The sequence below is a fragment of the Temnothorax curvispinosus genome, unplaced genomic scaffold (genome assembly GCF_003070985.1).
Source record: "Temnothorax curvispinosus isolate PA1 unplaced genomic scaffold, ASM307098v1 QBEX01015719.1, whole genome shotgun sequence".
NCBI lineage: Eukaryota > Metazoa > Arthropoda > Insecta > Hymenoptera > Formicidae > Temnothorax > Temnothorax curvispinosus.
Genome location: NW_020225499.1, coordinates 16,221 through 31,220, shown reverse-complemented (window position 1 = coordinate 31,220; position 15,000 = coordinate 16,221). Strand labels below are relative to the sequence as shown.

At 38.1% G+C, this 15,000-nt stretch overlaps 2 protein-coding genes across 4 annotated transcripts; one reads left to right on the top strand and one right to left on the bottom strand.

Annotated features, from left to right (window-relative positions):
- Positions 1-42: 42 nt before the first annotated feature.
- On the top strand, positions 43-1,723 carry LOC112465989 (RWD domain-containing protein 1). Its single transcript, XM_025033820.1, has 4 exons — positions 43-220; positions 570-919; positions 995-1,181; positions 1,276-1,723. The coding sequence occupies exons 1-4, from the start codon at positions 151-153 to the stop codon at positions 1,386-1,388; spliced, it is 720 nt and encodes a 239-aa protein (XP_024889588.1). The 5' UTR covers positions 43-150; the 3' UTR covers positions 1,389-1,723.
- A 95-nt stretch (positions 1,724-1,818) lies between these two features.
- On the bottom strand, positions 1,819-14,094 carry LOC112465987 (NADP-dependent malic enzyme-like). 3 transcript variants are annotated; one of them, XR_003042094.1, is made up of 12 exons: positions 13,983-14,094; positions 7,796-7,964; positions 7,556-7,714; positions 7,295-7,476; positions 6,646-6,955; positions 6,327-6,509; positions 6,010-6,235; positions 5,808-5,950; positions 5,412-5,706; positions 5,197-5,341; positions 4,343-4,526; positions 1,819-2,834 (listed from the first exon to the last, which is right to left on the bottom strand). XR_003042094.1 is itself a non-coding variant. In XM_025033819.1 (11 exons), the coding sequence occupies exons 1-11, from the start codon at positions 14,006-14,008 to the stop codon at positions 2,828-2,830; spliced, it is 1,845 nt and encodes a 614-aa protein (XP_024889587.1). In that variant the 5' UTR covers positions 14,009-14,094; the 3' UTR covers positions 1,819-2,827. The 3 variants fall into 3 exon arrangements, 2 of the variants coding, with proteins under 2 accessions (XP_024889587.1, XP_024889586.1); XM_025033819.1 differs by lacking the exon at positions 4,343-4,526; XM_025033818.1 differs by lacking the exon at positions 1,819-2,834 and having other exon boundaries at positions 3,987-4,526.
- Positions 14,095-15,000: the final 906 nt, after the last annotated feature.

Here is a 15,000-nt window from a genome sequence, read left to right as displayed (position 1 = left end):
TACGGTTTCTGCAATATCGACTATCGGTTACCCGTAGTCGTCGCACGCGGCCCCCACGACTCTCGATATGATGCTTCGTTGCTCGTTAAAAGTTGCAGATCGTATATTTTAGCCGAGCTATATTAGAAATTGTAATTATTCACGTCGAGCATGGACTACAAGGATGAGCAGCGCAACGAGATCGAGGCCTTGGAGTCGATTTATTGCGGGGAATTGGAGAGTACGTATCGCGAATCCAACCTGTAACCGATGCATGTCGGAGCGAGGCGGACGAGATGCGTAGCCTAATGATAATATTGAGCTTTCGATAATGAATTACTGTTTGTCACGAGTTAGGGCCCGAGCAGAATGGCTGTTTGCAATTTTAAGACAATTTTTTTATGCTTTAAATCTTCGTCTTTAGTAATACTTGTGTCTCAAGTCTTACAAACGTTGACATTTCCTTTAAAACTTGACGCAAAAGACAATATTGTGCGTTACTAAGACAGACTCAAAGCATAAAACATTGTCCTAAAATTGTAAGTCAATCATTCTGCCCGGGCCCTAATACGTGTGTGTATGTTGTACAGTTTTAGCGACCGAGCCGTTTTACACATTTGCCATAGCGATCAAGACGGAGGAATATGAACCAGAGACTGTCAATGGTCTTGGCTGTCGATTGGAATTTACGTATACGTCCAAATATCCGGATGAGCCGCTGGTCATATCAATCTCGGAGCAGGAAAATCTCGAGGATGGCGACGACGAGAAATTGAAGGCACATCTGGCGGAACAGATGAGCGAGAATCTTGGAATGGTAATGGTCTTTACGTTGGTCAGCGCAGCTCAAGAATGGCTCAATGTACAATGGGACAGAATAAAACTGAGGAGAGAAGAGACTGCGGCGAAAAAGCAGAAAGAGGAAGAAGAGGCAGAAAGGGTAAGGGTTTTTATATTACAGATAGATCTGCATAGATGGCAATTGTAATAATGTTCCTTTTGCTTTTGTATGTAGAAACGATTCGAGGGAACTCGCGTAACCGTGGAATCATTCCTAAGCTGGAAAGAGAAGTTTGACGAAGAAATGGGCTACACAAAACGGAGAGAATTGGCAGATCGCGAGGGCAAAAAGTTAACGGGCCGGGAATTATTTATGACCGACAAGACGTTGGATCAGTCGGATCTTAAATTCTTAGACGACGGTAACTTATATTTTTTGTTTCCTGATTACTTTAAATCTGACTTTTATGTTGAAAGATACTGGATATTACATGTTATGTAATTTTAATCACGTAGGTGATGCTGTAAAAGTAGATGAGAGTCTGTTCCAAAATCTGGATGATCTAGATTTAGATGACGACGAAGACGACCCAGACTATGATCCAAATATCTCGGATGATAGTGCCTAAACAAATTTGATTCAGTAGCCACCAAAGTGATACGTAGAACTAATTGAACAGGAATTTACTAAATTATTACTAAAGAAAAAGGAAGAATGAGTAAAGTATATATTTTAAGTACTAGAATTTCTCTTGCAAGCATGGATACTGTATTTAGTGAAGAGTGGCAGTGATGAACGAATCGGCATGGTTGAAACAGAAAATACGATATTTCTTCAACCGATGCTTTATTGGAAGACAATTCACAAAACGGAATATTTAAGGAATGAGATAATTTTTATACTTGTGTATATATAAATTATGTTCATAAGCTTTGATTATATTAAAGAAACCTATATCTCGTATTAATATTATAGTCTTTCCCTTTTATCTTGGTATTTATCACAAAATATATACAGAAAAATGGGGTACAAGATAAATATATATCTAATACACGAAATAACGACCAGGATTTAACATTTATTCATAGTCTTTTAACGTTATAATTCGCATAGTAGCAATTCACAAACATTTCACGATTTAATAGAATCTATTTTCTGCGATGTACAATACTGTCAAGACGTTTATCCATGGCAGCATGATACACTTATCTGTACACAAATTGCACAGATTTGAATTCCTTATTTTGTGGCAGTAATTAAAAAATGTAATCAATATTATCGATAAATACTTATTTCATATAACATAGATGCCTTTTGTCAAAGATTTATTAGATCTGTAGCAGTCTTTTGCAGAATACAAGAATGCGCATCACAAAGTACAAACATATTGGTGTTATAATGTTTTGATGTATCATAACGGTTCTTCTAGTTCATTGCATGATCACTCCATCGCCAAAGACTAACAAGATTAAAACAAAATTATTTTGTCATGTTATTCGCGAATTTTTTCATTTACTGCAAGTTGTTACTTCGAAAATATTCACGAAGGAGGTAGTGATTTGTTTCTGATGAAGGATCACGTATCAAATAATTATAAGAAAAAGCAGCTATTCATTAACTAACTAACGGCTGTAAAATACAAATGGATCACGTACTGTGCATGCCACATAATACAGAGTGGTATCACGCTATTAGAAATAACTTTACGATTATTTCAGGTGAATATCTTAGAAAAATAAATAATCTGTAATGTATACTGGAATACTTGACAATCCATGTCGAAGTTAGTGAATATTGAATAGTTGTATACTATTCAAATATGATTCTGCGAAGTGTCAAACATCGCCACGTCATTGCGTTAAATACAAATACATAAATAAGTACGCATTTATTCAAGCACATTTAAACGCATAAGAATATCGACAAATTGTAATTTCTTAATACTAGAGAGTACAATATTTGTGTGATTCACACTAATAATTTATTTTTTGACTGCAAGAAGTTAAATTAAGAAGTTTGTGTCAAAGTGGTCGTCTCACATGTATCGAGTTTAGACTCGCCAACGCGTCATAATCTGTTGGGAGAAGAACACAATTAATTATACAAAACGGTAGCTCTACGAGTTTACCTAAGCGATGTACAAATGAAAGCTATACCCTTGTAAATTATTATTATATAAAGATAAAAATTATTTTTAGAAATGCAAATAGATAATTCGTCCTTGGAAGAGATGTATTTTCAATCGCTTGGATAAACTTAATTTTGATGTGTATAAGTTCAAGATTGTTTATCAAATAATACGTTTAGTATATGTATATATCAAACTAAATTAGAGAGATCTTTTTGCTCATCAAACAGTTATAATTATATAAGCATATTCTATCATGTCCGTAAGATGTTAATATTGCGTACGTTATGCAGCATGCCATTCCCCTAAGCTTATGACACACATCTAGAGCCAGATATTAATCTAACAAATGTTGCAATATAAACACAAGATATATTGTCTTTTTTATTCCAAAAAGAATAATTTATTTTTCCATCGTAAAATTATATCCTTGTTTTATCTATTATGTATATATTTGATCTTTAGGACAAATATTTCGGGATAATTTATAAATAATATATAATTTATTAAATAATTTTAAAGTCTTCGTAAAATGTTCAGAAACATGTTGCAAAATGGTTCAAATGTGAAAGTTGTATTTATAATTTTTATTTCTAGTTCTAGTCTTGTTCATGCTATGCATTTTATTTCTAAGTTGTAATCAGACTTATAAAAATACTAAAAATTCAAAAATATGCTTTTTCTAAATAATATTTAGGACTAAATCTGTCGCTGAGATGTCAAAGAAAGCAATTCTAATTTTTGGACAACTTTCTTTGATTTAAGCGTATTTATTTAAAGTTTTAATAAAGTTTTAAAGTATTAATAAAATAATTATAAAACATAAATCTATATATAAATACAAAATATTGCAAAGTAAAAATTTTCGAGCTGAAAGCGTGTGCTTCGGTCTTCGTTGGAGTTTCGGAAAATTCATTGGAGTTTTGATTCGTCTCAGGTTGTTTTAAGGTGATCGTGATAACTTCGGGAGAGGAAGTGGAGACGGATTTAGAATATTGTCTTGGAATCGTCCGTAAATGAGAAGTCAGGAAACCTAAACATATTATTAAATATCTTATGACCAATTAAATTTTTAACAGAGTTTACAACGGAAAAAAATTTAATTCTAAAGTTCAATTATTATTTGGATAATAACAGCTATTATCCTGACGTACATACATTTTCTTCTAACATTTAAAATGTGTAAAATAATACAATGTATTTTTACAAAATGCGATTTACAATTTTACTATGCAGCATAAAGTTTCTTTAGTCACTTTCAACTGTATTTCAGTAACAATTGCTATCTTTAATATTGATACATAAAAGGAGGACATTAGAATATTACATTGTTAGTTTATTGCAATAATAACATTGTCAACAATCGATTCATGCCGCCATGTACTGTGTTAGCGATTCATTGCAGTGATGAAAGCACTATGGCGTTAGTTATCTGATGAAACAATCTTTCTTACGATTAAAACTGTTTATGAGTCGTTTTGCTGCTTGCACATGCTGTGAATGACATTGATTATAAGTCATTATAAGTTGAAGAGACATCGATATTTTTTCATTAAAAATAATGATAGTCTCCAACTATTCCGGCCGATGGAAATCTGCTACAGATGTTTTAAATCGTGACGAATTTCTATTGTGTCTCTGAAAAAGATTTTAATTAAACTTCAGCGGTTTCCACCGAAAATTTATTGCCGAAACGAGTAAATCAAAAACGGACAACACTGTGAAGGAAATGGATACATATGAATGTGAAGTGGGTGATTACATCATAAAATAAAATATCTAAGCTTTGATAGTCTATCAGTAACATTAACGATTAACATAATATAACATTCTGAGAGAATAAGTCACTATTAAGAGAATAAGCATAAAATCGAGCAATTTTATTTTATCATTGCTTTTTTGCAAACTTTACGAAATAACACATTCCTAAATATTTTATAAAAAATCAGCAGGAAAATAATTTCATGCATTTTATGGAAGCTTCATAATATAATCGTGGAAAAATGCAAAGAAAAAATAAAAAAGCGATGCGCAATGCGTATCAAAACAAGAAAACAAGAGATTCTTAATAAATCTTCTAAAGATTCTTGTTTGTTGCAATCAGACTTACTAACTACCTCGTTCATGCTGTCTATAAAGTGCTGCAACACTACTTATTACAACTAATTTTGATATTTATCTATCACTATCTAATTCTTCGATTCTATAGTTTATGAAAATGATAAATTTCACTTTATCGAGTGATGCGACGTATGTCGTTATGTGGTTAGGAGAATTGATCTAGAATCACAGAGTTCATCGTACTTACTTTTCCGGCAAGATACGTGGTTTGGCATAATCACCCGGCCATTCGTACAGATTTGGCAGTGGACTGTCATAGTTGGCATCGTACATCTTACTCATGATAAATTGTAGCTTGTCTTTCGGCTCCGGATATTCACTTGCCAAACCACCTACAGATATAATGATAGATAATAATACTAGCTAGTATTTTGCACACAATTCTGAAATTATAACACCAACCTTTGGCATAAGCATAATTAGCTATTTTAATCGCGATGTCGATAGAACACTCGCGAATACTATTTAACGGCGGGTATAGACTACCCCTTTCGAGATCCTCATTTTTCACGTGATCGGCGACAGTTTGTGCCGAGATCAGGAACAAATCTTCGGTGATGTGATGCACTCCGGTCGCGATAACGCCTAAAGCAATACCGGGGAAGATGTATGCGTTATTACCCTGTCCAGGCTTATATGTTTTTCCTTTATATTTCACTTCACCGAATGGCGAACCCGAAGAGAATACACATCTGCCCTAAAAACACAGATGGGTTTAGTCTGACGAATCAATTTAATATGTCAAAAAGCAGAGTCATCGTTATCCTTATGCGATTTAAGATTGTAATATATTCATACGTCGGTATGATCATACGCTTGCTGCGCCGTACACTCAGCTTTACTGGTTGGATTACTTAAAGCAAAAATCAACGGCCTCTCGTTATTTTTTGCCATCTCCGTTAAGACTTCAGGAGTAAATGCCCCTGCCGCCGCCGAAGCGCCTATGCGAACATTTCACTTCTGTACCCAAGATCGTTTTTCTTTGAAGGAATCTGCTTACCTATCAAGACAGTAGGTTTGATTTCTTTCACAACTTCGATTAACGTCTTCATCACTTTGTGGTCCTTCGCGTACCAGATTTTGTGGCCTTCCAAATTACCCTCGGGCCGATTCTTCACGAGTAGCCCGTCAATGTCCATCATCCAAATACTATCGCGCGCCTGCTGCTGGGTGGAACCGTCAGCTTCCATCGCTTTGACACACAGATCGGCTATTCCAATAGCTGCCTATAATTAAGTAGAATAAATATTGTTGTGTTGCAATCTCAAAACAAACGCATAAATATTTAGTATCTTTGCACTACGTCGAAAAACAAACCTCTCCGGCGCCGAGGAAGACAAACTTATTATCTGACATTCTTTTCTTAGTTATTCTTTGCGACGCTAAGATTCCAGCCACCGCAACCGCCGCCGTACCTTGTATGTCATCGTTGAACGTACAGTACTTATCTCTGTATTTATCTAAGAAACGGAAAGCATTGTGGTTTCCAAAGTCTTCGAACTGAAACACAAAGCGTGTAATATTATCATGTTGTACGAATCATAGAATCATAGAATTTCACGAGATTTAAATCAAAGACATAATAAATTATATATATTTAAAAGTGTACACACGATAGTTGCGTATGTTAGCTTACTTGAATAAGAACGTTTTGTCCGTACTTTTGCACGCAGGCAGCCATAAATTCGTCGATTAATTCGTCATACTCAGCACCTTGGCTCCTAGGCTTGTTAAGACCGATGTAGTGAGGATCGTTTCTTAGCTGCTCGTTATTAGTGCCTACGTCAATGGTGATCGGGAGACATTGATGCGGTTTGATACCAGCCAGAGCTGTATAAAGCGCCAGTTTTCCAACGGGGATACCCATGCCGCATGCCCCGAGGTCACCGAGACCTAAAATTCGCTCGCCATCCGTTACACAGATAGCTCGCACCGCTTGTTCCGGCCTAAAAATACGAAATTATGGTGAATATTGAAAATAAATTAATACGCTGTACTATACATAAAGCCATTGATCTTTCTCTCTTGCTCCGCTTGTTGTAACGTGAAAACGTGCGATGCGTGTGATGCGTGGAATTCTATTTTTAGCAAACCAACGCCAAACGCGCACTTTCCGTTTAAAACTCTACAGTGTCTTTTAAAAACTGTTCTTCCCTTGGAATAGCGATTGCATTTTAATCAATCGTGTGAAAAGAACGGTAAAAGACAGGTTGCAAACATAACTCTCTCGTTTCTTTTACAGATACGGCAATAATATTTCGTAGTATCTCTCTTTTGATACTAACCAATTATTCAAGATCTCGTAAATGTGGCCCTTATCGTATATAGTAATGAAAAGTCCGCGAGGTCTACGATATATCACGCCAAACTTTTGGCAGGCCAAACCGACGGTAGGTGTATAGACAATCGGCATCATCTGTTCGATGTTTTCGCTTAACAAGCGAAAAAATAATCTTTCGTTCCTCTCCTAGAAATTATTCCGAAGAAATTAAGGGCAGATTCTCCAAGGGCGAGTAGGCGCCGAGTAGGTACTATACTATATTTACCTGAAGTTCCACGAGATACAAGTATCGATTCAAATCCTCCGAGTATTTCATTACTGAGGCTTTGCACAGAGCCAGCTGTTCCTCTTGCGTCTTAAATCGGGGTGGCTGCAGCCCGTGTATGCCGAGGGCTATTCTTTCTTTCAGGGTGAACGCCAAGCCCTGTTATTATCAGGGAATATTCACGCTGTGAGATCATGCGTCCGCTCTACCGAAGAAAATTCAAGGGAGGGACAACGGTACCTTGTTCAGTCGGGGATCTCGGAGGTGCCCGATACCCTTTACCATATTTATCGGTACCACATCTCCCGAAACCTCGTGGATGTCCCTTTGCTGAACGTCCTTTACGCCGATATGCGAAGGTGGTAGCGTCCGCGTCCATGATCCTCCGCAATTTCTGCTGCTGGCCGATCTAAAAATAACCGTGGAATTTGTATCTCGCGACCTTCGTCAAATTGCATTAATGTGCTTAATGCCTCGCAATAAAAAAAAGTACAATAAGAATATTTTATTTTAATGATAAATGACATATATGGTGATATTTTTCACGATACACAGAAAAAAAAGGAGTGTTAAATCAAAACTTATATACTCAATACTTATATACACAACAATCTATAATCTTCTTATAAAGAATTAAAATTGTTTTTCTTGGTTGAACTATATAAATTACTTCATTCAAGAAAGATTATAGATTGTTGCGTATATACGAAGATATAAAACTTGATTTGACATTTCTTTTTTTCCGCGTAAATTCTTTGCGGTGATTTAAAGGCTCATTAGCATCGTTGTTAAATCAATCATCGATTTAATCATATGAATTTTCTACTCCAACGAGACTGTGTTTCAAGACCGACAAATAATCGGCGTGCAGTTTGCGGTGTAGAAAAGTTTATATTAATTTATATAACAAAAAATTAGACAAATATCCAGCCCGATCGAAACCACTTCTCTATTTACTCGTGGTATTCGGTTTCATTTATTATTGTTTTATTTTATTGTCAATAAAAACTACGGGTGATGCTTGCTGCGCGACATCAAGACTGCCGTCGACTAATTATCACAGTTAACGACTCGATGACTCATTTAGTAAAAAAGTAACTTTGTAAGCGTGGGAATCCAATAAAAAGAAACATTTTCTTTTTTTAGAGACACGATCAACGAATTTTCGTTTGTCGTGTTTTTGAATGTTTGTAAAAGGACAATGAACAAATGACGAAATGCCGCTTGATGAGTAAATTTAATTTAGGAAATGGCAAAGGAATGTCGCGTCATCAAAAACGACAGATAAGTCGTTCTTATCACGAAACGCTTTGTGCACGCCTGGTCTCGCCAGTCTCGTTGGCGATAAAAATATTTCATATTATACGAGTTATATGGTAAATATCATGCGAATGTTTAATTCATGGGCCGTTCGACATTCAGAAGAAACACAACAAAGTTATTTCAGTATAAAAAGATACATAATGCCTTGTTGGCACGCATACGTATCCTCTTATTAACATTCATTAGCGCGAAGACAACGATTTGACGAGTCTCGATTTTGTTTAGAAATGATATCAGATGCAAAACACGTGGCGATTCGAGCCGCGTTTAATCGTAATCCCGTACGATAATTCTCTCTCTTCATTGTTCGCCGATAACAAAATCGACGACGATTGAACGTACGACTAAACTGTGGAATGAGACAGATTAGATAAGAATTCATAGAATATCAGTGCCAAGCCTTTAAACTCGCCGTACGATCAGATCGTGTGTAGGATTAGATAAAGCACGATCAATGAAGCTGCAAAGTGGAGCACGTTGTAACGTGCGCCGGGCGCCGGTTTCTTCTCTTTAAAGTGAACGGTTCCCAGAATGCGAAATCAAGCGGAATGAAACAATTCCCACTGTGAAATGATATCTTTGCTTCCTCGGAAATTTACTTCCTATAAGAAATGACAAAACCGTCGCGCTTTAAAGCCTTGAAACGCAGCAAAGCGCGGTCACGTGCGTTTCATGCCCGCGATATTATTCGACGACGGTTCCCCGCCGCTTGAAGAACCAAAGCGGGCTACGCTATTATTATTTTCGTGGCATAAAGCCAATTTTGCAGAAATGACCGAGGCGCGAAATCTGCCCAGGTGGCGAGCGTACATACGCCTTTTTCTGTCATTCGTAATTTCGGGATATGGTAATCGCGTTAGCAGGCTGCATTTAACGCAAGTGCGGCCCGCTCCTCTTTCCTCTCCGCGTAGCGCTTTTTCTCACGAAACAGAGACGCGCCGTTCTAAATTTAAATAGCTCGTAGTAAACGTTTGCGCTTTTAGGACCAGTTTCACAAGTGTCGGTTAACTTTTAATCTTAGATTAACTCACTCTTCGTCTTTTTCTAAGGGGGACGTTAGAAGGAGGCAAAGAGTGAGTTAATCTAAGATTAAAAATTAACCGACACTTGTGAAACTGGGTCTTAGATATGTATTTATGTGTTTTCGTCGGCGTTAAAAAGATTGTAAAAATTCATTTTTCCATACATTTGCGAACGTGGTTACATTACAATACGGATATATGGAGTAAACGCGCATTGGAACTGTGCCTTTGTGAGACACACATCGTGTCGTTGTCATTGTAAACGAGTAACCGTTCCGGCCTGTTAACACGTTGGCTGTCACGCTGAATTCGCTCCCGAAAATCCCGACAGGCCACCTGCCACTGTATGTACTCGAAACCCGAAAAATTAGTTGAATCCTAGAATATCCAAAGATATCTGTATTTTATTTTCGTAATATCTTATTAGTTTTACCACATCCTGTTAGAAATAGCCAATTATACCATTTCCGGTTGAGTAAGTAAAAATCGTCATTCGTGGTGATGTAAGTAAATATATGTTAAATGGTTCACAGCGAAACTCGCGTAGCCCTCCCACGTGAAACAACCCTCACCGCGTTACAGTTTCTCCTCATCATCATTAAACGAGCGAAACTATACACCGCTGACCAAAAGTTTATTAATCGGAAGTGTCTATTACTATGTAGAATAAAATCAAACTTATACATTATAATTTAACATACTTTTATTATTTTATTTTTTTTTTTTTTATAGAATGAATAATAATATAAAATGTTTGAAGAGTCTATAAAAAATATTTTATATATACAATATAAGAATATTAGACACTTTTTTCATCAAAGCAGCCATTCTCACATTTAATTGCCTTTTTTTTATTTATTTAAATAATCTAGCTACAAGTTCTTTTTCACTCTTCTAAAATCCACAACTCAATTTTGGAAAAAAAGTTTTATGACTGTAGTACCACATTCTTGAAATTAAACAGTGCTATGTTAATTAAATATAACTTCAGTTTGAGAAAAGTATTGAGTAAGGCTTGAATCGGACTTTCAAGTAATGTTTCATTGAAACATTTTTAATTTTATACGTGGTCTCGAACTTTTGGCAGGCATTGTATGTCACGCTTCGCGATATAACGCCTATGAGTGTGAGCGCGTCGTCGCGTAGATGAATAAATTAAAAAGGAAGCTTCCTAGCTATACTTCGACAAAAAATACAAATGACAAATCAGATTGATTTACACCTATACGGAACGGAATAATCCCAGTGTCATAATTGTGCAATTCTTCTCACTCGGCTCGATGGATTTTATAAATATCCGGCCGACAGGTCAGTCATCAGTGATGTAAGCAGAACAACGAGACTTCAAACATGACGTAACCGAAGTTTCTGCGACAGTTTGTGTTGAGGTGGAGAGCTGTTATTACGTATCCCGACATTTTCTATAGCCCCGATCGATCGACCGCGATACTTTTTATATTGATTATTTGACGTGCTATACGAGCACTCGCAACGCTTGTAAGTCCTAAGGAAATTCGTCCTGCCGACATTGAACTTTACCAGAATAAAGCACGTGATTTGATAACTACTATTTTAGTTGACAAGCCTGCAATTAAGGCAACAGGAGATTTTCGTGTCTGATCGCCTATCATCGGTTATCTAGCTACGTAAACCAGGCGATTTGTCGATTTTATGTCTAATATTTGATTCGCACTATATATTATACCACTTACGAAGCGAGAGGATATGCGCATAGATCGCAAAAATGTCGTACCAGGAAGAGACACTCGAACAGCTTGCCCGAATAATCGATCAAGCGCATTTCACGAGCCGCGGATGAAGCACACGTCGGGTATCGTAAATTGGATCGGGCAACGCGCGCGATGCGATACGCCGGTAGATAACATTTATCAGACGTTTGCTTTTACCGCGAACAGGACCAGGTAAGAAAGACACGTAAGACGCGTTGCAGTTGCACTTATCGTTTTTTTGCTATCGATTATGTCAAAACCACGCGCAGATAATTTCAACGGTACGATACACGATACATTGCACTGTTAGTATACACAATTTGAGTGATTTTTAACTATTTTTATAGGTCGCCACTGCTCAGTATATCGTTAATTCGACTAAACTAATAGAGTTAAAAAAATAAATTTTGACACGTGGTAGTTAAAAATAACAAAATGTTATTTAACTCATTGGTTTAAATTTAATTCTTTAATATTTAACAGTGAGCGTGTTTACAATTAACCGCGATAGATTGACGACAGCGAGAGGAAAGATTCGACGACAATGAGAATGAAAACGGTTCGACGCATGTATGAGTCTTCTCTTTATATAAAAGAATTATTCTAGAATTACATTCCTACTTGTACATGGTGTGATTTTAAGCGAGGAAAAAATCGTGATAACATTAGTCTAGCGCGGTATTTCAATAAAAAGATAAACAAAACATAATACGTCCACTTTTACATTGATACAATTAAGCATTGTCTTAAGGTTGAAGGTGATCAACGTAATTCGTGTATACGCTTGGACTATCCTTCGTATAACGTGTAACGTATACATATTATATTTGTACAATGTATTTCTATCTTTTGCGTTTACTTTCAAAATTCGCGTTCGCAGCAAAGTTCGACTGTTTGCTTGAAATACTTCGTACAGTGTATACGATAGGCGATACAAATTTAAATGATCAATCAAATAATTGCGTAAATTTCGTAAAACTTTGTGGGTGTTTATATCTCTCATCTATATTGCTAAAATCAATTTGTCTAATGTATTTGTGTAACGTTTACATATTCGTTGCTTTCGTTCAGGTTGAAAACAGAGTTTTGCTGAATCGATTCGGCTTCTCGACGTCTTATTAAAAATGAGATTTCCTGCGATTTCTTGCGCCGCGTGACTAATATCCGGGAATAAAAAGTATCGCCAGATATCTAGAACACCAGATATCTTTTTCCTTCGTTCACCGCGCCTGAGTCCATCGCGCACGTCCCTGGAGCGGTACAGTATCCGGACAGCCGCCGTTTTTTTGCCTTGACTTTGAGTCTCGAGATTATTCATGATCCGTTACTTCCGCCAATTTCCACTTCGCGATAGAACCTATAAGACGATTATTATGTGAAATAACGTTGCTCTGCGCTCAATTTAATTCAGAAAATGCGGAAAAAAAGCGAAAAAATGCGGGATGTTGTAACAGATAAGAACTTCATCTAAATATTAACGCTTTCTCGATGTCATAACAGCGAGCGACGAAAAAACATAAAAAAAAAAAGAAAAACAATCAGAGAAAACGAGACAATGTCGAAAAAGGGATCGTAATAAGAATCTCTGCGTTATTTTTATTTTTATTCGCAGCCAAAGCTAGCAATCGAGCCAATTTGGAGGAACCTGGAGGAACTTTAAAACAACTCGAGATTTATCTGCAAAGTCTCTTTTTCCTATCCGACAGTTCTGACACCATTGTTTAGTCGACCGTGTCAATATCCCTCGGTAACCAGCTCAAGGTGAAGATTCCCGGAGATACGGATTACACCTGTACGGTGAATTTCCACAAGAACGTGGAGGGTGTTACTTTTCGGAGCGCGACGAGCATCGCACCGGGAACCTCGTCGAATCGCGCACGGAAGCGGATCTCCGATTCTGACGGCGGTCAAGGCCACGGACGAAGGCCAGGTGAAGGCCAAGGATAGCGCTAAAGGGGAACGAGAAAATGGGCAAACGGCAGAGCGGTAGAAAAAAACACCTGAACGAAAGCACGGCAAACAGCTTCGCCACTTCTGACAATTCTAGCTTCGCCTAGCTGGTATCGATCGTCGTCGGGGCGCGTTCCTATTTTCAGCATCGCATCGCGGCCCGTCCCGCGAGACGGGTCGCACACGGCGCGGGTTCCTTTTTCCCCGGGAAAAAGGCTCGGTGTCCTCCCTGCGCCCTGTCGAAGGGTCGGAGCGCTCGCCTCCCCCCGTCGCGTCGCGTCGCGTTCCTACCCGTGTCGTCCGCAGATTGATCGCGGTATTAACGGGCCGTAGACCCGCCGCGCCGAGGCGACGACGATCCCGAGGGTCGAGAGTAAAAAAATTTCCCTGTGGCGTACTCACAATATAGACCTCTGCAGGACGAACATCTCGCTCCTCTCCTCGTGTGCTGGTGCACGCAGCTGATCACACCTCCCACCCGACAGGAACGGCGCGCGACTGCGCCGACTGCGCGTTCTAGGAGCCCTCGTCGGAGGCGGCGGCCGTCGGAGGACGTCGGAGGTCGGAGGTGCTGCTGGCGGCGCGGCGCCGCGCTCGCGTCGCGGGGGTTCGGGGTTCCGCGTTTCACCGGCGCCGGCGGGGCGGCGCGGCAAAAGGTGCGCAGGGTGCGCAGCAATCAGCAAATCGCGTCGCTCGAGCTCGAAGTTGTTGCGAGGGATGTGAGGATGAGGATTATTATTTTTTTTCACCTTTGCGTTTTTTTTTCCACCGTTTGAAACGGCGTATTTATACGCGAAGATTTTTCGAGGAGGGAGAGGAAATCATGGGGATTCGCGAAATATCCATGCACGCGTGACCGCGATCGCCGACTTCTTGAATTATTCTGTTCCCCGTTCGCGGTCGATCGATTGTTCGATAATTAATTATGATCTTCGATCATCTCGCTTGCCTAAAAAGACTCGAGCGTATTGATTATTTGTAGGCCTATTATTCTTTTTTAACTGACAATGAGCTTCTCGCACGGCTCACCTTTCCTCTTTTTCTTCTCACGTTGTGGGGAAAAAGAGAAAAAATGGAGCAAGAAGTTCAGCTAAAAAGAACAGGCCTTGTATCGGCGAAAACACCCCTCATCAAATTTCTTTGATTATTCGACAGTTAAATTAAAGCTGAATTGTGAATCGATTAATTGTTTTTCAGGGTATGGAATCATCAGCTGCATTCGATCGAAGCACAGATGCATTTAACTGTAGAAACATTTAGAAAATACCATTTTAAAAATATGTAATTGTTATTCTCGCACTGGTGGAAAAATGTGATTTTATTTATCGCATATTGAGTACTGACTCGGAAAAAAATTTGTTTTTCTCAAAATATATAATTATACATGAAATATATGTTTTCTTTCTGTTGTATATTCTCT